General features: G+C 42.7%; 2 protein-coding genes and 3 non-coding genes across 5 annotated transcripts; 1 reads left to right on the top strand and 4 right to left on the bottom strand.

Moving 5' to 3' along the window:
• Positions 1-612: 612 nt before the first annotated feature.
• RFC4 (replication factor C subunit 4) lies at positions 613-12,255 on the top strand. The gene is made up of 10 exons (XM_035334940.1): positions 613-885; positions 1,240-1,318; positions 5,537-5,616; positions 6,791-6,910; positions 7,899-8,042; positions 8,241-8,361; positions 9,345-9,470; positions 10,334-10,414; positions 11,485-11,601; positions 12,032-12,255. Exons 1-10 carry the CDS (start codon positions 761-763, stop codon positions 12,125-12,127), a joined length of 1,089 nt encoding a protein of 362 aa, XP_035190831.1. The 5' UTR covers positions 613-760; the 3' UTR covers positions 12,128-12,255.
• A 278-nt stretch (positions 12,256-12,533) lies between these two features.
• Positions 12,534-19,761, bottom strand: EIF4A2 (eukaryotic translation initiation factor 4A2). Its single transcript, XM_035335156.1, has 11 exons — positions 19,613-19,761; positions 18,549-18,594; positions 18,332-18,464; positions 17,927-18,066; positions 16,748-16,916; positions 16,442-16,551; positions 16,033-16,176; positions 15,528-15,665; positions 15,169-15,258; positions 14,850-14,929; positions 12,534-13,344 (listed from the first exon to the last, which is right to left on the bottom strand). Exons 1-11 carry the CDS (start codon positions 19,639-19,641, stop codon positions 13,200-13,202), a joined length of 1,224 nt encoding a protein of 407 aa, XP_035191047.1. The 5' UTR covers positions 19,642-19,761; the 3' UTR covers positions 12,534-13,199.
• On the bottom strand, positions 15,330-15,457 carry LOC118171848. Its single transcript, XR_004753429.1, has one exon. It is a non-coding gene; the product is annotated as a small nucleolar RNA SNORA63 (small nucleolar RNA).
• LOC118171844 lies at positions 15,796-15,976 on the bottom strand. The gene has a single exon (XR_004753425.1). It is a non-coding gene; the product is annotated as a small nucleolar RNA SNORA81 (small nucleolar RNA).
• Positions 18,144-18,214, bottom strand: LOC118171846. The gene has a single exon (XR_004753427.1). It is a non-coding gene; the product is annotated as a small nucleolar RNA SNORD2 (small nucleolar RNA).
• Positions 19,762-24,556: the final 4,795 nt, after the last annotated feature.

Raw genomic sequence — 24,556 nt, 5'->3', positions numbered from 1 at the left:
AACACATCAATCGCATCTATTATTTTTTATTTTTCCCTGTAATGCATCTTATTCCTAATAATGGCAAATCAAAAAGATTCCTTTTGGCTTAACTGGTAACTTTTGCACATACAACCCTTACATCTGTACACCTGGGGGAGCTGCTCTCATGGCAACAGGAGATGGGGAAGGCTTGAGCAGTGCAGGCCGTACAAGCACGGAGGGCGGCTGGCACAGGGCGGGCTGAGGCACAGCTCTGGGCTCGCTTCCACAGACCCCCCTCAGGCCGCCCCTCAGCCCCCCGGGGCCAGGCACCAGCTCTCACATCCCGACAGGAGAGGCCCTCCTCCGCCAACTTTCGGTGCAGCGCCGTTTGCTTTTGTTTTGTTCCTTTATTTCTGTTGAGGAAGCTGCAATCGGCAGGGCCGCCCAGGAAGCGCCGGCCACCCGCTCCTCCCCAGTGCCGCCCTGAGGGGAGGCGCCAAGATGGCGCCCGGCGCTGCCAAGATGGCGCCCGGACCTTCCCTCATCGGAGCACGCGCGGCGCTGCCGGCGGGCGGTGCCTGGCTGCGAGGAGTGACGTCAGGGCCCGCCTGCGGAGCGGGCTCTGTGATTGGCCGTGGGCGGGAGGAACGGGCGGCTTGGCGGGAAGCGGCCGAGAGGGGCTTGCGGGGCGGCGGTGACGTCACGCGCTCGGCTCAGCGGCTGCCGGGCCGAACGGAGCCGGACGGGGCCGAACAGGGCCGAGCGGAGCCGAAGAGAGCCGAGCGCAGCCGGGGCCATGCAGGCCTTCCTGAAGGGCCCCTCCGCCATCAGCACCAAGCCCCCGGCCGCCAGGGAGAGGGGCGCGGCGGGGAGCAGCGGCGAGGGCAAGAAGCCCCGGCCCGTGCCCTGGGTGGAGAAATAGTAAGGGGCGGGGGGTACCCGGTGTGACCGCGCTCTGACAGCCGGGCTGAGGCGCCCCAAGGGCTCTGTCTCCTCAGGAGAAGGCTTGTGGGCTCGCAGAGTGGCAAGATGTTGCCCTGAAACACGGTTGGGCTTCTAAAAATAAGCTCGGGCCGCTGTTTACAGTAGGAAGAGACAAACGTTTTCCTGAGGAACCGCTTCAGTGAGGCAGGGCAGAGGCACCGGGCGGGTTTCCTGTCAGGAATTTTGGCCCCAGCTGCAGCGTTTGCTGTAATTCTTTGGTACCAGTATCATCATTTTTTTTTATTTTTTTCCTGTTGCATAACGAATTGCATTTCGTGTCTTTGTATTTAGTCGCCCCAAGAACGTGGATGAAGTTGCCTTCCAGGATGAAGTCGTTGCTGTGCTGAAAAAGTCCTTGGAAGGTGCCGATGTGAGTGTGGTGGTAACGGCTGCCACGGCATACAGACTTGGGCAAGTGCTGAGGAAAACCGCCTGCCCTTCTCTGGCGTGGCAATGATGTTTCCAGACTAGCTAAGTGACTTCCTAGTATTGTGTTGGGAGCCGTGTCGTATTTCGGATGTTCCCAGTCTCCAGGTCTCACTGTAAAGTTGTCAGCTTGATGATGCACTTTGGAATTTTTCTGGAAAAGCTTAATTGGAAAACATCCTGTTAATAATTTTGAGTCTGCAGAAGCCTTTGTTTTCTAGCCACTGTTATTCAGCCAGTACTCCAGACATTCCTGATGAAGAGTAGAAGGGAAAAATTTATTTTATTGAAAAGTTTGGATTGACTTTTCCTAAATGGTAATTTAGGAATGACTGACAGGAATTCTGCTGATATACCAGTGCTTCTTTGAAACTGCTTAGAATGCTTTTTTCAAGTCTGGAAAATTCTTTCTTTTTATATGTGCTGAGACTTCTTTAGCTTCCATGTTTCACCTAGAAAGGTCACTTCTGTGCTCCAAGTGATGTTCCTCTTTTCATTGACAGCTAATGCCAGCTGAAATGGTTGGTAAGGATGTTCCAGAAATGACATTTGTGTTAGGGATATCTGGTCACTGAGAGCTATAAAGAACAGTTTGGAGTTTTCAGAGTTCTATAGAGGAAGCCTTTCACTTGTATTGTACTCCGATGCACAATATGCACTTGTAGTCTCTGGTATTCAAAAGTTTTACTTTGAGACAATTTGCTGTGCAATTCTGGTCTGACTAGTTTAAGATTATTTGATCCAAAAATGTTTGTTTAATCAGAGCGTGCAAAGGCTTAAGTACTTTGTGTTTGAGTGTAGGGAGCTAAAGTGAGCTGGTATGGCAAAACAGGGGAAGACTTGTATGATTTGTTTAGTTCATGCCTCCAGATTTAATTTACTTCAGGACTGCTGTTGTAATGTGACCTTGTCACATCTTAATTCTATTTTTAGAAATCCAGGTTTCAGCAGCAACACTTCTGTGTTTTAATATTTGTAGTTCTGGTAATTTGTAAGGAACTATTAACAGCTAAGGAGAGCTGAGGTGCTCTCACCTATGCTGTCTAGACGTATCTGTCTTGTACCATCACTTAGGTGATGGGTAGTCAGGTTCTATTTTGAGCAGCAGCTATTTAAAACCCTGCAGCTTCTGGATCGGCCACGTTTCTCAGATGATGAGCCTTGTGCAGTTGTGCTGACTTTTTGCCTCCTGAGTTGAAAAAGACAAAATATAACTTGTCTGTAAGGCAGTTACAAGCTTTTTATTTTACCATAGCTACCCAAACTCTTCAAGACATTTGAGAATGAAATCATGCAAGTAGTTCAAAATATTTGATGCTTTTAAAATGTAGTATTGTTAGTTCTCGAAAGGACTTGTTCTGTCAAAGGCAAAAGTGTAACTTAGGGAATGAAGTGCCTGACACTTATTTCAGGAGTTCTCACTGACTTTGGAGATCTGTTGAGATTAAAGAAGCAGCTGTGACAAAGCAGATGACACAAACTTACAGCATTATTTAAACCTTACCGTTGAAAGTGGAGAGACAGCTCTATGCTAAATTGCTTGTAAGTGTTTGGGAGCCTTGGTTTGGGAGCTTCTAAATAGGTCTTCTAAAAACCATGATGTATCTCAATTGCAAGTATCTCTCTCATAAATGGGAAAGACCAGAGTCCAAGTCATTTTGAAATGGAGAAATAGATTTCTGCCTGCCAGGACTGTTGATTCAATGTTGGTTTTTGCAAAGAAACTGACATGTTACAGTATTCTTTAATTTTCAGTTCCTTGATTGTATGTTACCGAGAAGAGAGTTACGGGTAGGATTACGATTCCAATTTATATCCTCACTTCTACTGAAACTTCTAGAAAAGGACTTGGAGTTTCCGCTATTTGTAGTAACTGCCATAAATAGGGTGATGCCTGCAGGTATCCTGCTTACCCATTTTTTCAAGCTTGCTGGGGGTAACAGATCAGGTTACAGTCTGTTAAAAATACTGCCTCAGAGTTACAGGAAGGATTAGGCTGTGCTTGTTGAAAAAGCAGTGTGAATACTGGTGATAACTTCAGCGAGCAGTGTGCATAAAAGGGGTTGAAAGTATGGATTTAATGAAATTAGGAAGCATAGATTCTTATTAAAGCTTCTTACCTGCTAACGCATGTTTTGTGATTTAGCACAGAGACATGAAACTAAGAGTGTTGCAAACACAGCTCCGCAAAATGTCTACTCTTACAGTATGCTAACCTAACGTAGCTGGTGAATTATCAGCTGTCATTCAGTAGGCATTTCTTCACAGAAATCCCTAAAAAGACACAGGGAGGCAATAATGTTGTGGTGTCTAATTAAACTTGGAAAAAAACTTGTGTTAATATTGAGTATTGTTTGCTTATTAACCAGGGAACTGAGTAACAAGTGATCAGCAGATAGAGAGGGCAAAACTTGAAATGGTTTTATTTACTATAAAATATTGAAATTCTACTGCTCATACTTTTCCAGTGCCTACACAGTTGCATCTGTTCTGTGTCTTATATTAGTTGCTAAAATGAAATACTGTTGCCAAAAAGGTCTGTCTCTTTTATTTTCTGACTGTGGATCATGTACTCCTGCAGTTCTTGCTGCTCTTTAGATATCTTTGGTTTTGCTGTTCCGATTCTGTCTGCATTGCTTGCTATATTGAGCATAAAATTCTTTAATCTAACTTTAGTTGACTCTTTAAAAGTAGAATGTTTATTAAGGGCTGAAAATAAATCAGACAGAGAGGCTTGTATTTTTACCATTGTTTGGAGGGGACTCATGGATTCTTGTTCTAAGAATGTAGAACTGGAACATCTACTGTCAAAGGCAAGCTGTTCTAAAATGCAACTGGATAAGTGATAAGAGAAACTACTTGGAATACTAGTATAGAAAGTTATCACTCTTATGCATCGTGTTTTCATCCAAATTTTAGTTGTGACTAATTTGCGGAAATTTGGTTTTCTGCCAACTTTGTTCTCTGTTCCTGTTGTTGCACTGATAGATTTATGGAGATCAGTGATGTTCCCTCTCAGCTCTTGTTTTGCTGAGCTTTTTTTTTTTAAAGTAATTTCTTATAAATAAGCCCTCCATTCCTGTAATCACCTTTTCCAGTTTAGTTTTATCATCTTTGACTGAGGATGACCTGAACTGTGTGTGGCTTTCTAGGTGGAGTCTTGCTAGCCCCGTTAGTATTCATAATTGTGCATTTGTGTTGAAAGTGAACTCCTTAGGACTGCTGTGTTACAGTGGTCAGGAACACAGGAGCAGTCCTGTGACTGACAGACAACACTAAGTCAGCTTTTATTTTACTCCCAGTTGATGAATTCCAGACATCTAGCAGATACTTTTATTTAGCTGTCTCTCAAATTGTGAGCTTTAATGCTTTGTGCTTTTAACTGTTATCCTCAAATTATTACTGCAGTCTTTGCTGTGCTTCTTTCATCTACCCGTGTCAGTATGTTTTGATAATGCATTCCTGTTTTTCATGCTAATGTTTTTAATGAAAATATTTGAAAGACCAGTTAACCTAATTTCTTTGAGAAATGCCGCTGGTTTCCTCCTTTGAAAAATTCTTGGGTGGATATAGAAAATTATTTGCCAGTGCTATGCATTCCGGTCAGGTTTTGCAAGCATCTCTATGATTACTCTTAGTGTTGCGCTCACTGCAATGTTGTGCTGATATTCACAAGCTACCTTGTACTTACTGCAGTGGAGTTAAAGCATCAGAGAATTCTCTGAATGGCTTGCAAAGGCAGAGCTGAGAAGGTATGAGGTAGTTAACCTATGACACATTTTATTGTAGCTGCACTGCTGGCAGTATGCAGACTGTCTGAAGGGCATCATTGGATAAATTTGTATGTCACTGCAGTCATGTCTATAACCGTGAGTCCTGTAGGCTTTAGTAATCTTGGACTTGACCTGGAGGCAATATATCAAAATCAAATATGACTTGGAAGTGTCTATTTTGATAGAAGGTGCGATGGTGCCACCAAATAACAGCTTGTTCATGCAGTCTTATAAACAGCAACTGTTCATCTTCCTTTAGCGCACCATGTGCAGTGACCTAGAATTTGATATTGTTTTGCAGGAGGAGTGTATAGTTTCTATCAGGTGCTCAGATTTTCAGTAGGTTTTCCTGTTTTGTGTATTTTTTTAATGCTGCCTTGCTGTTCCAGCTTCCCAATCTGTTGTTCTATGGCCCACCTGGAACTGGAAAGACTTCCACTATTTTAGCAGCTGCTAGAGAACTCTATGGGTAAGCTGGAATTGAATTGCTTTGGTACAATTTTTGCATGTCTTCTAATCATGTGCCTCTGGTTGTTGCCTTTTCTTATGTAGCTTCTGGAAACTTTCCAATACTTTTAAATCCTTGTTCAGCAATACCTTCATGTTCTAGTTCAGCTCGAAAATGAGATATCTTTCTTGTTTGGCCCTCATAAATCACTGATTGCTGTTACCAACAACACTTCCTTGAGGCTAGCAGCCATGTAACCCTGTGTCTCTTTAACTATGTGTTCCTAGCAGAAAAGAGCATGAAAAGAAATGGCTTGCATGTGCCTTACTGAACTTTGTAAAGGAATTCCAATTTTGATTGTATATTCAGTAAGCTGTTAGCTAAACATGGATCTTGAGGCACTTCACAAAATGTCTGTGTCATAATCTTTCTGTTAAGCACCATTGAGTAATATCAGACTAAAATTTAGTACACGTTATAGCTCTTATGAATTCTGTGTACCTTCACCAACTGAATTTTAACATCTGGGTGGTTTTGAGTAGTGCTTTCAAAGCAGGCAGTAAGCAAAAAGATGGATGAGAAAGTGGTTTGATGGTGTGATCTTATCGAATGTTGACTGTGGTACCTTTTTCCTCCCTTGTCCTTAATATTAGTCTCGTGTTTTTTTTGGAAAGGATAACTTCTAGACAACTCCATGTTGTGTGTCCATCTGAATTCTAAGAATTTAAATCCTCATGTATTTAATTTTTATTTTTAAATCAGAGGTGCTACTAAATACTACCTCTATTATATTTTTTATATATTTACTTTCTGGTAGTATTGCAGTGGCAGACCACTTCCAGTTACTGTATCTGGGGATTTAACTGTTTTTTCTACATTGCTAATAGCATGTAAGTAGAAGGACACATTATGTAGTGCTCTGAGCTTACAAACCCAGCTTCCTACTTTTTCCTTGTAACAGGTATAATTTTATGCTTTGTTGTTTTCTTCTGTGTGGGAGTCAATTGTAGAAATAGCTAGTGGAAATTCATACCTAACATTTAATTATCTCAACTGTGTTTTAACAAAGCATGCTTTTCAGTAATGCTAGCAAAAATAATACCTGCAGTTCAAAAAGGCCCTCTGGCCTATATATAATTTGTAACATACCATTACAAACATTAACAGCTAATATGTTGTAATAACGATTTTGCAGCCCTGAATTATTCCGACAAAGAGTCCTTGAGTTAAATGCCTCTGATGAGCGTGGAATACAAGTGATCCGGGAAAAAGTGAAGGCTTTTGCTCAGCTAACAGCATCTGGAAGTCGTTCAGAGTAAGTGCTGAATCCAGGCTGGATCTGTTGGATGGACTGACTTGCTTAGGACAAAGTATGGGATTATAAAATTAACCTAAATAATAACAATTCTAATACAAAAGATGGGTCAGCACTGGTCTGAAGTTTGTAGCAAATGCAGTATTTTGGCTAGGCTTTGAGTTCATGTTGTTTCATATTGAGAGTTTGAATAACTTTGACTAGTTAATGTTACACAAGCAAACAAGGGGGGGAAAAGGTAAGACTGAGCCTTCTGGACTTACTGATACGTTGTTGTCTTTGCAAAGGTTGCCTGACTACCACAGGAAACTTTCTTTGGGTAAATTTTGGAAGCTACTTCTTTTCTACCTCTAGTTCTATGGAATCATCGAATGGTTTTGGTTGGAACAGACCTTAAAATCATCTAGTTCCAGCCCCGTGCCATAGGCAGGGACGCCTCCCACTAGACCAGGTTGCAGATGAGGTTGCTCAGTTTGCATCTCATGCAAGATGGGTGCTAGTTTATAAGATGCTGAAAAGAGTCTGGTATTAGGTGAGAAGCCCTGTAAAAGGGAAGTCGTGTGTGTGGTAAAAAATGAATTGAGGAAAGTATCAAGAAGAAACTGCATGTCAGGACTACATGGCAAGAGATGGTCTTGTGTCCTGAAATTAGGCTGTTGTAATGTTCTTTGAAGTTCAGGTAACCAGGAAGCCTGAAAAAAAGAAGTGCTGTGTTAGGTATTAGAAGAAACTTAAAGCATGAGTATGTATTTTAGAGGAATTCTGCAGTGTTCAAGTACCAGTCTTTCTATGGGAACTCAGTTTGCCTTCCCTGCCCTTTGCAAATCCTAGTCCTTTAACTAAAAATAATCAAAAAGAATTGACTTTGAATTTGTTCTATTTGTTGTGTATAAATATGGAATAAAATGTGACTCACCATTTGCAGTGGTATTTTAAACTTGATCTTAAGAATGCACGTCTACTGGATAACAGATTCCTTGTCTTTCAGTGGTAAAGCTTGTCCTCCTTTCAAGATTGTAATCCTGGATGAAGCAGACTCTATGACTTCAGCAGCCCAGGCAGCCTTAAGACGCACAATGGAAAAAGAATCTAAAACAACACGTTTCTGCCTCATTTGTAACTACATCAGTAGGTATGGAAGGAACCTGTTACTTTTTTGGACTTGCTGCTCTTCCTGTTCAGTACTTCTTTTTATTTTGTTTAGGTTTCAACTTCTGGTTTTCAGTGTTGCAGTCTTAAGGTTATGTTACCCTTGCCTATTAGGATAGCTTCATCTGTATGAATGTGGCTGTGTAATCATTTGGCAAGCACTTATTTTTCTTTCTTTCAGAATAATTGAACCTTTAACGTCTCGATGCTCCAAATTCCGCTTCAAACCTTTGTCAGACAAAATCCAGCAGCAGAGGCTATTGGATGTTGCTGAGAAGGAAAATGTGAAAATCAGTAGTGAGGTACCTTAGTGGTTGCCAAGTAATTTTATTGCTTAATCCGGTGCATAATTGCATTGCAGTGAAAGGGACTAAGTCAGCATACTTTTCCAGACTTTTCAGTTCCACTATATACAACATATAAAATCTTTTGGGTATTACTCTCCTTACACAGGTGAGGATGAAGTTGTAAAAATCTTCCTAAAATCAGATAAATATCCACCAGAGCAAATTAGAGAATAACTGTAGGGCTTTTTGTTCTGTACTGAGTGTACTTGCATTAAATCAGTATTTTGTTCTGAAATTGCCAGCACATATTTTGCAGCACTTGCAACTTTATATAATTCATAATGTATCCAGTGCTTATTCTCCCTGGGTTACATTTCCAGCTGCCCAAGATTTGTTTATTACCATGGGGTTTTAAGGCTGGTAGACGTGTAATGACAAAATAGGTATTCTATTAGATAACTTTTATTCTTTTGTGTTGTTTGAGATTGTATTTCTCAAAAGAAAGTTCAGAACTTGTACTTCAGCATGTAAAAAGAGGCTGAGATAGAAGTAGGTGTAATTTACTCCACTGAATATAACTTTGCCCCCATCTGAATCCATTGCCTCACTCATCAGAGAGTAACTTAAAAGCTATGTGGGTAATACGAGTTACCACAGTTACAATACAAATACACGTGTGGGTAAAATGGTGTGGATCATAGCACAGTTGTGCACTGCTGTCCCAAGTCTCATTTCAGCTATGAGACCAAGTAACTTGAGAACTGTTTGACATGTTTGTAACATGAAATCCTAGTTCTGAGAGCTGCGGTTTGCATTAGACCTGTGGTAGCATTTATATTTGCAGAGAGGTTGCATTGTAACTTGTGCATTGTGCCTAGCTCTGACCATCTGCTTCAGGCATTACCTGATGTTCTAAAATTAGTTTGCTGAGAAAGTTGCACTTTCACTGGTAATTAAAATCCAATACACACATTGCATTTTCTCACATTCTCTTGTAGGCAGTGTCTTACCTTGTTAAAGTGTCAGAAGGGGACTTAAGAAAAGCCATTACTTTTCTTCAAAGTGCCACTCGCTTAATGGGAGGGAAGGAGATCACAGAGAGCATAGTCACGGAAATTGCTGGGGTAAGCGATGTTTTGCAACTCCTCCTGTAATAAGTCTGGAAAGTGTTTGTGGGCTAAGTATAGTTGCTACCTTTATCTACCTTTAGTCAAGGTTTGATTAAAAATAAATGATTTACTGCTTGTTAGCATTGCTAGTAGGGTACTAATACACAGTCTCACAGGTTTTTAAAGACTGATGGAGCTGAGGAACTGAAAGAGTAAATGGGCTTTAGGGAAGGACATTCTTCCCTTGAAGGTGTTACCGTCACAGCCAATTGTTAGGGTTGAGAGTTTTTCACTTGAATGGAGTGGAAATTGCTGCTGTCCATGTGTCATAAAGAAGCTTTGAAATCAAACTGTCCAGACACTCAACCGACAGGAACGATGATGAGTAGAGGGGTGAGAATGTCAGCAGTGCTTCCCTGCTCTGAGCTAAATAATGGCATCTGTCAACTTTTTTCTATTCTGATTTATTGACTGATCTTGTTGCATTGGGTGCTTTTTTTTTTTAAATTATGTTCCAGGTGCAAGAGAAAATTAATTTGCTGTTTTGCTTAGGCACAGCATAGTGCAGAAAGCATTGCCTTTTTAAATTAAGTCCTCCAGTTAGTGTCCCAAATAAGTGATAGTGAATTTTGATTTGTGAACGTGACTTTGACAATTCACTGTCATTATATAGCTCTTATTTAATATCACCGATGTATGACAAATATTAAAATCTAGCTTTCAGTTGTATTTAAAAAAAAAAAAAAAAAAAAAAAGCTGGTCTGTCTTAGTTGCTTGAGAGTGGTTCCATGTGTAGAGGAATGAAATGCTGATTGATTTCAGTTGTGAGTGACTTCCAAGTGTACAAAGGTGAAAGTAAGCAATGTAATTTGTTACAGGTCATCCCTAAGGAGACAATGGATGGACTGCTGTCTGCCTGCCAGAGTGGTTCATTTGAGAGACTGGAAACAGTGGCAAAGGTACAGTCCCCTTACTGCTTCAGCCTGAGTGTTTTTCTTGGTCACTGCCCTGTGGTTGTTTGTTGCTGCGTTGCAGCTGAGGAACACGTGGCCTCAGGTCAGTTGGGAGGCCCATTTCAAGAAGCATGTCTCACCAGTTAGTATGCTGCTGATCTTTCCCTTCTGAGGAATAGTTAGGAAAGCTACAAATAAGATTTGGTACCAGTGTGAGTGACTTTATCCTGAACTAAACTGAGGCCATGTGGAGCTGTTAGGCTGAAATAAGGTGAGAATTACGAGTGAGACACTTAGCACAGAACATGAAAATTGCATCTTCTGTGGGCAGGACTGGACTCTAGACTAGTCACCTTCTTAGTTACACAGAGACTGTGTTAGATGAGAAGTGTCTGAATAAAGCTGTAATAAGGCGTGCATGTATCTTGTGCACTAGATTGCACTTTTTTATTATAATAAATTTCTGTCTACTTAAGTGGCTTAATGGAATACTCTTCCCACCACTTACTGTTATTGGGCACTACTGATTAAAAAACAAACAAACAAACAACAGCTATCTTTAATTGCCACTGTTTTTATTTTATTTAAAAATTTTAGCCTTGCAGTGTTCTGTATGTCTGTAACTTGTCACTGCCAGATGAAGAAGATAAATCAAAGCTGGCTGCACTTTAAAATGTGAAGGCTGTGAAGCTGTGCCACATGATTCTGCGGATGCTAAGCTTTCCTAATTTTAGAGTGAGATTGGGCAGGTTCATCGGAGGTGGCTAACTGCTTAAAATGTCTCTAGCTAACAAAATCCCTGAGATGTAAATTGTCAGAAGCTGGGAGAATATTGAAGCGAATGTGCTGCTGTACGTCTGCCATGTTCTTCTGGTCTTTCCTAGGTGGTTGCTCTGGGTCACCGTCAGGCAGGGTGCTGGACCCTATGGAAACCACTGACTTGTCCTCTAACACTTTGAGTTCCATAATAGGTTCCAGGACAGTCATTTGGTTCAGACAGAATTTCTCAGATTGCTTTTCCTCTTTGTGGTGTCTCTGCTGCTGAGTTACTTCCCTTTTCTTCTACCCTGCCACAGAACCTCATAAATGAAGGGTATGCTGTTGGTCAGCTTGTAAACCAGCTTCATGATATTGTTGTGGAGAGCGACGATTTCAGTGACAAGCAGAAATCGATCATAGTTGAGAAGCTTGCAGTAAGTCTGTAGATTGAGTTCTCTTTAATAATTTTACTTTCAGTCTCTATTGGTTAATTTCTTTTTTTGTTTCTCTCTCCATAACTTATTCTGATTTTTCATTCTGTTTCTTGTTATAATCTAAATGTCTGGATTTTTGTTCTGAGAAACTTGCTGAGAAGGAACTAACTCCAGTCAAACCAAATGAGTTATTAGCCATATTATTCTAATGATGCTCAAGCAGGTTTGTGGGTGTGCTTTGATACCAAAAAATATTGGGAGGGAAAATTAAGATGAGTGTGTGATGTGACTACTGAAGAGGCAGTTGCTGATTAAGGAAACAGCTGGCAAACTTTATTGTGATGTGGTGAGCTGCCTCACCCTTGTGGTATGAGACAGCTGTCTCCAGCACCACCATTTTTGAAGGGTTTTAACTTCTCTCCCTTTGCAGGAAGTGGACAAATGCCTGGCAGACGGTGCTGATGAATACTTGCAGCTGATGAGTCTCTGTGCCCTTGTGATGCAGCAGCTAACGCAGAACACCTAACTCCTCCAGCAGGAGCTGGCAGCAGCTTGGAGCTATTTTGGGGTGGCTGTGCTTCTGCTAGCAGGGACCTGTGTACTCTTTTTGTATAGTTTTTGCAATAAAATTACTGCTTAGCAGGATAAAATGCTCATGCTGGAGTACTTTTTCATACAAATTCATAAATGAGATGGGTTTTTAGTCACTTCCTAGTGAAATGGTAATTCAGGGGTAGACTGTAGTGGTGCTTTGTTAAATGGGGGGGGTCTGCCTCTGACTTAAGTGACTGTACAGAACTCCCAGAGCCCTTACAGCTATTGACAGCAGCCAGCAGCCCCTCCCCCATTAAAAGGGTCAAATAGACCTCAAGTGGTGACATACACTCAATCCCCCATTAGCAAGACATCCCCCAAGAAACACTTATTTACAATTTAAGTGAATATAGAAGTATTTTATTGAACATTCAAACTTCATTAAGACATGTGCAATATGGCAAATTTTACTGGGTTTAACCCTAACTAAGACAATAGTATGATTGCTTGCTTGCTGGGGCTTAGCAACAGGGTCCAGATCACACTTACCACTAATTAAATACTTTATTGAATAAATACATATCAAACAAATGCATTTTAATGCTCTTATAAAAGTTTAGAGATTTTGAAAGGCCTTTCCAATTCAATCTGAAGTATAAGTACATACAATAAAGGAAGGTAGGCTAGTTTAACATAATTGGCTGATTTTATACAGCACTTATATCTTTTAGTCCATAAGTAAATTATTAAATGATAAAGAACATCTAATACAACCACTTCTATGGAACTAGGAAATAAATTTCTAATAAAGAAAAAATTTACAGACCCCATGACTTTCCACCCAACCCCAACAGTCTAACCCTAAAGTGGATAAAGCCAGCGGCTTTCCCCACAAGAGCTCACGACAAAAAGTCGCTTCGCTTATCAAAAATCTGTATTTCTGATCCGTTATGAGCATTGAGACAAGATTCAATATATCCCCAAAGAAAGAAGCACAATGCACGTTGTGAATCGCCTATTCAGCAACAGCGAGCACTGCATTCAAACCATCTCCTCCCCAGGGATTAAATGAGATCAGCCACATTCATGGGCATCTCCTCCACTGTAGTATTGTAGAATGTCTCAATGTCTCGCAGAATCCTCTTGTCCTCTTCAGTGACAAAATTTATAGCCACACCTTTCCTGCCAAAACGACCACCTCGGCCAATTCTGCACAAAACAGAGAACACATTTACACACAAGTTAACTACTCAATTTGCTTTTTAAATATTTAAAACGATCCATTCATTAACTGCTGATCTTTTATCTGCCAGCGGCCAGTTACGCCGTGTGTACACGACTAGCTGCTAACCATAGTCACATCTGGTTAAGAAAAACTAGCAGTTAGTGCCAACAGTACAGAAGAAGTGTCCATCCTATGGAGAGTAGCAGAGCAGAAAAGGTTACTCTTTTGGCTGCAAAATAAGATCTTTATTTAATGGTTGGTACTGTGGTATGAAGCCCTAGCTGTCTCCCTCCCCTCTGTGAGGATTAAAACCCCGTACCACATGCATCCAAACCCAGGCACATGGCATATAAAAGGTAACTATCTTCCAAAAAAACAGGCTGTTCCTGCATTAATCCAATTGTATCCAGTAACAGGGAACAGCACATGACTTCTGAATTAAAATTCAGTAAAACTGTTTCCAGTGGGAAAACTTAGTTTTTTTGTAAAGACAAGCTCAACATTGTTGTATAAACAAGGCTGTCAAACACTATCATTTACAATTTAGCTACACCCACCATCAGTTCTACCTTCCTGCAACCGCACAATGCAGCACCTAGTCATTAGAGCTAAACACACAAAAATGGCTCACAAAACTTAGCAAATAATCATGACAAAAGAAATATATATAAATACCGACTCGCTCTTTATTCAAACTGTGCCGCTTACGAATCCACGTCCTAAATTACGTCAACGCCGTTTCTGAGCACCATCTTGTGTCATCAACTGCTGCTATCGACTCCTGTATTTTTTTACATCAAGTAACAAAGCACAGTTTACTTAATTTAGGGACAGTCACTAAAGGCAGTTAACTAAACCTAGGGAAAAACGCAATTGCTACCAGAAGACACACACCACAGAGGAAAGAGTACCACTGTGAAAGGAGCCACCAAGAGCAAACAAGGCACATACAACATGAACACAATTAGACTTCCAGGAATGAAGACAGTTTTGCACTGCTAGTTTGAAAGCGTTGAGGGCTGGTGACTGAGCAGCAGCAACTGAAGATTAGCTGGCACCTACAGATCCAGCTAACAACCCTGCTTTCAAGATGCTATGACAATAACTTCTGCCATCATACTCTGCAACCTAGAAAAACAACCTAGATCAGCAGCTGGCAGTTTCCCTAGATCTCAGCAATGTGTGGTTTAGCCACTGCTGAACTCTTCATACATCTAAGTTTTCCCACTGCTTTTTGTTTGTTATTGTCTCAAAGTTCTGCTCCTCCCTCATTTCAGGACCATATTAATGCAAGTCAGGGCTTTTTGTCAAGCCAAAGAGCTTACTTTCTGCTAGTTTTTGTTGTTGTTAGCAGTTACTGTATGCATGGATGGTAACACTCCCATCACCAAAATTGACTAACAGGAAAACAGGTGAGGCTCTGTGCTGATTTCTGTTGACAACACAGCACTCGGTATAAAATACCAACTAGAGGGCAGAGCAAACTAACCTGTGAATGTAGTTTTCACGATTGGTCGGCAGGTCGTAATTTATAACCAAAGAAACTTGCTGCACATCAATGCCACGAGCCTGGAAAGGAATGTGGAATCTTTAACACATGTCACAGACCTTAGATTACGTTTTTCATCTCCTGATTTTGTTGACTACTTTGTTAGTGATGAACTACAACTGCGTAGTCCATCGTGGAGCATAGTCTTTACTCTTCCAAAAGGCTCCAGATAGTTCAGGCTACAAGAACCTTCACTGATGTATGAAGCTTTTGGCACCCGATTAGAACAAGATCATGTTCGCTAAGAGATGATACTCACCAGCAAGTCAGTAGTGATCAAGACACGGCTTGATCCTGATCTGAACTCCCTCATGATAACATCCCGCTCCTTCTGGTCCATGTCACCATGCTGCAGAGTGAAAGAGTTAGAATTATTCGTGTTCCAGTATTCCAGACTGGCATATCCTCTCAAAACAAAAGATGTATGAAACCCAGCGTCCCTACCTGCTGTGGGAACGAAGCAGGTAGGGATAGAAGGCAACATTTCTCTTTTAGCAGGGGGAACGATAATACAGCACCACACAGCTATATCATAACTTTTCCTGCTTTAACTCAACTGTAGCTCAAATTGTTGTATGTACATGTCAATGCAGAAGTTGTCTAAGTATCAATTCTTACCAGAGCTGAGACAGTGAAGTCTCTGGCATGCATTTTCTCTGTAAGCCAGTCCACTTTTCTCCTTGTATTCAGGAAGATAACAGCCTGCGTAATGGTCAGGGTCTCATACAGATCACAGAGAGTATCCAGCTTCCACTCCTGAACAGAATGAAATGAGCAGAAATAGAAGTCTGAAGTCATGGTCAAATTAGGGCATGCCCTAACATGCATTTATAATTAACATGACCAGAAAAACAGGAGGAATACATTAAGGTAAAGTTTCTGCATGACATGTTGCACCAAATCTTATGACACAGGACACTGGACATTAAGAAAGAGGTCCACCCTAGTCATTTTCGATCCAGTGCATCATTTTTCTTCTTCTTGCGTGTACTCTACTAGCATTATTACAGAAACCAAAGCTGAGCCTCAGTTTCTGCAATTTTAGCACAGTGCTTTAACAAGAAGGTAAAAAAGGAGTTTTTTTTTTAAACCCTTCTAAACAAGAAGTGCAGCTCATACCAACCTCTCTTTCAACATTAATGTAGAATTGCTTGATACCCTCCAGTGTCAGTTCTTCCTTCTTCACCAGAATGCGAATGGGATCTCTCATGAACTTTTTGGTCACTTCCAACACATCCATTGGCATCGTAGCCGACAGCAACACAACCTAGAGAACATTTACTCCATGTCAGCATGTATAACGGACATTAGCTGCAGGTCCATCACCATAAGAACACTGAAATCAACCTTTAAATCACTGACTACTGTCACAATTATCTTAAAACAGATCCTGACCTTCTGCAAGGCCAAGGCAGACAGGACAGTATACACAACAGCTTTAATTTAGACAAAGATAGAAATTCAGCAGTTTTCAGCTACTTGTAATCAAGTCTGTAGCAATCATTTCAACCAGTTTGTTCTTTTTTTTTTACCTGGATGTTTGTGCTTAATTTCTGGAAAATCTCATAAATTTGATCCTTAAATCCTCGGCTCAACATTTCATCAGCTTCATCCAGAACAAACATTTTGATCCATTTAGGTGCTATTAAAAAATAGAGAACATTTCATGAAGTTTCAAGAATACACTAAGTACTATTGCTAACGTAACTCTCCCTTAGGACTGAGCAGTCCCATACCAACTGTCTACAGTGACAGCAAATCCATCATTTCAGCTCTTACCAGATGTGAAATTTACACTAATGATTTCTTATCAAAAGCAAAGTTCAGCTCATACTTACAAAGGTAGCGTCTGTTTAACATATCAAACACACGCCCTGGAGTTCCAACCACAATGTGTGGAGCTTCAGCCTGAAGCTTCTGCATTTCATTGCGAACATTTGTGCCACCAATACAAGCATGGCATGTTGCTCCCATATAGTCTCCAAGGGCCAGAATTACCTTTTGAATCTAGAAGATAAAAGCCTTCCATTAGTAGCAGCTACTGCTACCATCAGTCCTTTATCACTGTTGCTTATGGACTATGGGCTAGACAAGGATTACACAACACTAATGACTACAGAGAAGTCTCGCTACTGATTCTGTCCAACTGCTTGTTAAATATTTAAATTGGTCTTCAGGTCACCCTTACTAGTTAGCTAGTTAAAAAGCAACTCTCTCTTCCTGGCTTAGTAGATGCATGGAAGGCCTGCACAGCAACCTCACATTTTGCACTGTGAATACGTGCATGTGACGTACTTGCAGAAAGCTCCCATAGTGTGGAAGTGTGCTGCTATATGCCAGGCTTTGAAGTCTCACCTCACTAATGTCTTCAGAGTAGAAAGACTGACTGACCCACCAGTCAGAGGGCTTTGCTCTACTAGCCTAGGTTTTTCAAGAACTCTACTCTGAGTTCTGTTCTCATCATTTTATCTTAAAAGCCAGCATTACTGATTTGTATTAGTGCTAAAAATAAAGTATCCTGCAACCCCTGTTCAGGCACTTCCACTTACTAAAACAGAGTATCAGGCCCTGAGGGTGAAATAAGCATGCAATGTAACACAGAAGACATCACAGATTACAAGAACAATTAAGTCACTACATGCGCACTGCAGTTTCCACGTTGCACAACTGCATGCAAGTTCAAATAGCTTCCAAAGTCTTAGTTTCCACTCAGAACACTGTACTTGAGTAAGGTGTATTTTTTTTTTTTGGAGATGCTCCCTCAGAACTACACGCAGCACAGGAGCTGGTTCCTGCAACTCTGCCCCAGCACACATGCAGCACAACTCGACTTTTCAAGCAGGCAGAGAACTTGTGGGACAAAAGCCAGTTTAGTTTCCCCCATTACTCAACATAAAAAGGGTTCTGAATGGATATTGGTTACAGCCCCTTAAGTCTGTTTATCGTCTCACAGTTGTGAAACCTGAAACCTATGCAACACACAAGTAGCTTTTGTTTTTTAGCTACACTATCAATACCTGTTGAGCCAGTTCTCTGGTAGGGGCCAATACTAGTGCTTGGGTCTCCTTGAGATCAATCTCCAACTGCTGCAGGATGGAAATAGCAAATGTGGCTGTCTTGCCAGTACCTGACTGAGCTTGAGCAATCACATCATACCCTAAAAAAAGTAGGATACATATTTACTGTTCCCACAGAGACCATTTGTATTTTGTTTTATTGTATTCCTTTTGAAATAAGTGATCAGCATTAAAGAGTTCTCTCCATTTCAGGTCAGCCCCGAAAGATGGTGTACCATCATATCACTTGTTCAATGAAGATTAAAAACAGGCATCAATACACGAATAAAACTATTAGCATATGCCTTTTATAGCATTTTCCTCATTATCTGGTATTAGTAATAGCGCATGAAATCACTTGCATACCTTTGATACATGGAATAATAGCTCTCTGCTGAATAGCTGAAGGCTTTTCAAAACCATAAGCATAAATGCCCCTTAGAAGGGATTCTTTTAAATTCATATCATCAAAATTGTCAACAATCTCATTCCAATTGCTCTGTAACGAAGAAAAAAATACATTATTGCATTCACCATCCCTCTACATCAGCACTCAAGTCCTTACGCGAGGTCACGTACTCACCTCAATGACACCATCGGGCTCCATTCCCTCGGGGCCGCCATGGTCTCTGCCAGAAAAGAGAACGAGCTGTTAGCTAGCACAACATGCAGAAGGGAGCTGACCCCCTCGGCTGCCAAGAGCTGCGTCTGCACGCTGGAACCCGTGATAGATCATTCCAGCAGGTGCTCTGACGCTCTGCCAACGGAGTAAGCCTCCTGCTCTCCCCATCGCCCATAATCCGCAGCCCACCTCTCCGCAGCCCGTAACGCGATACAGGGCGATCCAAGCCTTCACACCCCGCCGCATTTCAGGCGGGGGGAAAGCGAGGCGAGGCCCGCCCGCTGCGCAGCGCCCCCCTCCCGAGGCAGCCGCGCGGGGAGGCGGCGGGGAAATGGCGGCGCCGCAGCGGCGGGCGGGAGCGGGGGGGGCGCTGCGGTTCCCCCCCCCCCCGCCCGCGTCACCAAGTCTCGCGAGAGCTCCACCCATGGGGTTGCGCAAAGCGGGCGCCGCGAGCGGGCGGAGGAAGGCGCCGGGCGAGCGCCCAGAGGGCCGCACCCCCCCCCCCCCCTTCGTCTCCCCCCGCCTCTGGGAAAAAATGGCCTCGCCCGCCGCAGGGCCCTCAGGGCTGGGGCGAGCCGACAGCAGCGCCATGGGAGGAGTGGCGCGAATTAATAATAAAAAAAGGGGAGATAAAACGTAGAAAAGCGCTCCCGCGTTTTAATTATAAGGCAGCGCGATTAAGTTGAAGAAAATAAAGTAGCCCTTTTTCGGGATGCGTGGTTGCTAAGGAAGTCTACAGTGAGAACGCGAACCCCGATGGAAAGAACTAGATCCCTCGTGAATTCAGGGGGAGGCGGGATGGAAGCGTCTAGAAGCTGGAAGGGGGCAGGGCACCGGGCGCCGTCTCACCGCAGAGCAGCCCGCAGAGCGCTCGTTGGAGCGCCCCCGTCAACAATCCCCAGCTTTTCTTCTCCCCATCGCCTCCGCTCAGGCTATGGAGCTTTCTGACGAGGGGGGAAAAAAAAAAAAAAAAAAAAAAAAAAAAAAAAAAAAAAGGCTCGGGGCCTCTGCGCGCCGCGCCATACCTGCTATAGTCCGCGGAGCCGCCTGACATGTTCCGATCACGAGCGCTGTCCTCAACTGAAAAGGCAAAGCTTCCGCGGAGGCCGCTTTATATATCCGCCCCGCGGCCGGACTCGTTGCGCCTCGCTCTGCGCATGGATATACACCTCAGGCCACGGCCAAAACCCCACGAATCCCCCCAAAACTGAGTCCCCTTCCCTAGCGATCCCCCTGAACACGCTGCCTGAGGTGCTCCGAGGGTTTCCTTCAGCCCCACGGGGCCGCGAGGCCGGTGGAGTCTGGGACTACTTTTTCTCCCCCTCACCTCAGAGCGCGGCAGGATATTGCAGCACTGGTGGGGTGACAGCGCCACACTCCTTCCTCCCGCTCCGCCTCCCCCCCCCTCGCACGGGGTTTCCCACCCCGGCCCCTGCTGCCGCGGCGCGGGGGGAGGGGGGCGCGGAGCCGGGCTGAGGGGCGGCGAGGGGAGCCGGTGCGGCTCCTCACCGCGGCGGTGTTATTTCTAAATAAAAATCATAATAATAACCACCGTGTCGTTTTTTTGTAACGCTGTGCTGCATGGAAGTGGGGGTGATGGGGGGGGGGGGCTTCCTTGGGCTCTCCCCCTGCGCCCCACACGCGGAACCTCCCCCCTGCCCGCCTCGCTACGCCAAGCGAGCCCCAAATTTTCCCTTTTCGCCCGCTGAGGGGTGGTGGTGGTGAGAATGGGGTGGGGTTGGGTGGGGGGCTTCCCGCAGGATGGGGGCAGCGCCGGGGGGGGGGTGCGGGAGCCGCGGCGGGAAGGGCCGTGAGGTGAGGAAGGCAAAATGGTGGCACCGAGGTAACGTGAGGCAGGGCGGTGGGGCCTCATTTGCCGGGCTCTGAGGCGGTAAATCCATCCCTGGGGGGTTAAAAATGGGTGTGTTTTTTTTTTTTTTTTTTTTTTAAGAGGATGAAGGCTTGTTTGGCGAGTGTTTGTGGGGATTGAGCTGGATGGGTCCCCAGGGCGCTGCTCGAAATGCAGCACTGTGGCCCGCAGCCCTTCCCCACATAGCGATGCCCCTGAAAAACTTGTCAAGGGTTGGAGGTCAGCGCGACCCAAAGGCAGGCACTGAGGAAAATGTCCCTCTGCCAACTGGTTCGATGGGATCAGGGATCCTGCCCCTTGTTTCCATACTGTTTTAGGGGAAAAAAAAAAAAAAAAAAAAGGTTCTGCGGTAGTATGTTCATGGATATTTCTAGTGTAGGCAAATACAGTAAGTTGTAAGCAATAATTTGTACCAACTGTAATGCGTTTTACATAAGTCACTTCTAGAATTTGTTTCCATAGTGATTATATATGAACAAATTGAGTCAGTGCTTGAAAAACTCGACCCCTTTACTTGTCTAGAACATTGTAAATTGCCTAGAAATGTCTAGAATATCTGTAAAGATAACCTCCAAGAAACTAAATTACATTAGCTCTTCCTATGAAGAGCATCAGCTGGGGCAGCATCATCTGTAAAAATAACACCGCGCTTGCCAATATCCAAGCTAAATTATATAAACGCAGCTTCTCTGTTGACCCACTGTAAAAATCTCAAGTTTTGCCCCCTCATGCTGGATGGAAAGGACTGGGGAGATTCCTTGGTTTTGCAATTTAGGCAGCCCCGTGACAGTGACTGGAGACCTTCCTGGATGATAGCTGTTTGCGTGGCCCCATAAATATCTGGCTGTAAAAGCACCAGGATGGGCTGCAGAAAGGGCCTGAAAAACTTAGGGCTAGCCAGTTAAATTTCCCATTAAAAAGGACTTTCAGTTTACTCTGAAGAACTAAAACTACCGAGTATTTTTATTAAGAACTTTGAGCAGTTATTAAAAAAAAAACGTAGAATGTAGATACTTTGAAATATTTTATTAGGCCTTACTTTCTTTGCAAATCTGAGTGAAAAATTTATTGGCATCTGGGAAACCCAGGAAGGTAATCCATCATTTTCCACAGATTTTAAATGCCTGTTTAATAAACATTTAAGCTATCATCTCAGATACCTGATTTATCTTTTCCTGTAGACAAATTAGCATCAGATTACTTCAGATTACTTACGTATTCAAATGACTTTGAACATTCTGTTTTGACAGAAGATAATTTTAAAATAACAAGGTTTTCTCAGCTTTCTTTAAGGACAATTATGGAAAATTAAGGATAAACTCGGATTTGCTACAAGTCTTGTTTTATTCCACTTGATGTCAGTTGTGGTCTCCAAACTTCATCCCATTCAAAAATAAAATTAAGAAAATGGTTTTGACCATTAACTTCAATCAAGGGACAAATTTTTAAATTGTTTTTGTTATTTAATATCTATGGTAACAGCACCTGGGAGTCTCTCAATCCGGTGCCAAGATTTCTTTATTTAATAATTCCTATGAATGTTCAGCATGAAATTCATATGAACGTTCAACATCAGTAGGTATGGAGAAGGGAATCCAGTGTTTCCTCCAGTGAAAATCATTGACTCATTTCACCACATGAGAAGAGGAAGGACTTCTGTTTCACTAACTTCAGTTAAGCAAAGTGTTGGAGACTCTGAACCAGTCCTCTTTGTGTGAGACACTACAGCAAAAGTCCAGGATTGTTATCCACAACCAGACCTGGTATAACTGTACCAAAGTAAAATTTTTGGACATTATATACTCTTAAGGGCTGTGTTCCTGAATACATTGTTTGAGAAATACCTCTTTGATTACATTAGGGCAAACAGCCAATTTGCTTGTGATCTCATATCGAGTTTGTGTATTTTTAGCCTGGTGGTAGCCATGCTTTGCCTGGGATTATGTGTGTTCTGACCATGAAGCATCATAAACGTGTCCAAAGGTCAGATTTTGTCACTGACAAAAATCTTGGATTGACGGTGGGATTTGTTGTTGATTTTATTAAGCTTTCTAGAGCAGTCTCAACTGAAAGCTTGCTCCTCAAGGACCAGGTTCATGTTACCATCAGGCAGAAGTGATACCGAAAAGATACTAAATAATAGTTTAGTCTGTGCTACTATTATTAGGATCCATGGCCACATTTATGCGTGCACACTATATGCTTCAGTAGAAGACAAAAGACAATCTCGGTGAATCATGAGATCTTTGGTGGGAACGAGCATAATAATTATGCATTTATTAATATGGGGTAACAGATGGACTAGCTGGTTTAGCAGCTGGGTTTCCAGTCATTATTCACGCAGATTGAAGTAAAGAATGATGTATCTAAAGACAGCAGTAGGAGTCGACACCTCCTGAAACTGAGCTCTAGTTGAGCAGTCCCTGCCCGTCAGTGTTCTGGCAAAGACAATGTCGCAGTTTGCATTAGGAAATTTCAGAAATCTCCTTTTAGAAATCTCATACCGTGATCTGAGCGTACCGTGAAACTGTCATGTACTTCACGGGAAACACGGAAGACCCCAAGTTCCTCTCCTGCCTTGAGCTCTAGTCGTTGCTGGAGTTTATACCACATATTACGTGATTCCCACACCTAGCGGGGCAGAGAAAGTGATTGTAGACAGAGTTTATTCTGAGTAGACCATGCTGAGGATCAAGATGACTTGTTAGGGTGTTGTTAGCAAGAAGTAATGTTTTTCAATTCATCATTCCCAAAGGATCCTGCCTAAACAAAAGCATGCTTCCTTGGATGTAGGAGTGGATAGCAAAGATTCTGGAAAGTCTCCAGCAGGGAGAGAAGGTTTGAATTCCAGGAGACCCATGCTTGTTATTTAACTGCAGTCACAGGGCTTCATTAATGCTAACTCGCACTTTTTTTTGGTCATTCCACTGAAATTACAATCTGAACAAATTAAATAACAGCAGTTTATAAAATTCAGTGTTTTTAATGCTCTGAGAAAGGCTTGCCTTGTATTCTTTAGTATCTTGGGGTAATTTGAAATTGACGTTATGGTGATGTTGGCACGTTAGGCTGCTAGGTTTGCTTTGTCATCCCTTTAAAAAGTCATTTTACAACTTTGTTCTGTTCCGACAGATATTTCTATGCTTTGTAGCTGTAATCAGACTTTTGTTGTGAAATCTCCAGGATGCCCATGCCGAGTGAATTGAAAGTACTTCCAGACATGGGATTTTCTCTCCTAGTCAAAGCTTTTGGCCAATAGAAAACACTGTCAAAAATGCTTCACTGAATTAGGAGCCAAGCACTATGGAAAGCCAGTGGGATTTAGGCAGCGTTAGTCCATTTATTCGTCCCACCCAGAGGACACGGGGTGGCCAGGACCTTTTCCTGACCAGCTGACTCACTTGTCTGCAACGTGCGCACGGCGATTTGCGGCTTGTGCTCCCTAATTGGTTCGAGCACAGGGCTCCAAGGGGTGTTCCTGCTTCAGAATTGCATGGTTTGTTTCCTAGACTAAGTCCTCTCATTCCCAGTAATGTTACTGAGTATTCCCAAATACTTGAAACAGAATAATAGATTTTTCTCAGTCATTCAGGCCTCTTCATGCTGAGAAACACCATGTTCATAGTTCCAGGTCTTGAATTCTCTCCTTGATTGAGTGATTACTTTATTTCTTGCTGTTGTTAAGGCTTGTAGTCGTGCCCAGGACGTGGCATCAGCTTAGCTCTGTTCTCTGTTATGTAGAGGACTCCCAGGGTGACCACAGGCATGTCATTCCGGCAATAAAATTGAACAGGTAATATTTATTAGGGACTTCCCGTTGACTTTTATTGGAACAAGAAGTTTGCACTTCATTTTTTTCCTCTGTAAAGTGTGGTAATAGTATTTGACACAGAGGTTACATGTGGGCAAACGTTTGAAAAATGTGGAGATAGGTAACGGGAAGAGGCTTACACGGTCTTTGATAGAAGCTGCGTGCATTCTTTCAGGGTAAAGTTTGTTCTTTCTCCTGCAAAAAGCAAAGAAAGCTAGACAGATTAACAGGTGGCAGCCGCTGATAACATCCCGGCAGAGTCCTGTGGTTACATTTGTTTTTTAAGGC

The sequence above is a fragment of the Oxyura jamaicensis genome, chromosome 9, assembly GCF_011077185.1.
Source record: "Oxyura jamaicensis isolate SHBP4307 breed ruddy duck chromosome 9, BPBGC_Ojam_1.0, whole genome shotgun sequence".
NCBI classification, from domain to species: domain Eukaryota; kingdom Metazoa; phylum Chordata; class Aves; order Anseriformes; family Anatidae; genus Oxyura; species Oxyura jamaicensis.
Note: the sequence above shows the minus strand (reverse complement) of the source record. Positions and strands in the feature narration are given on the sequence as shown.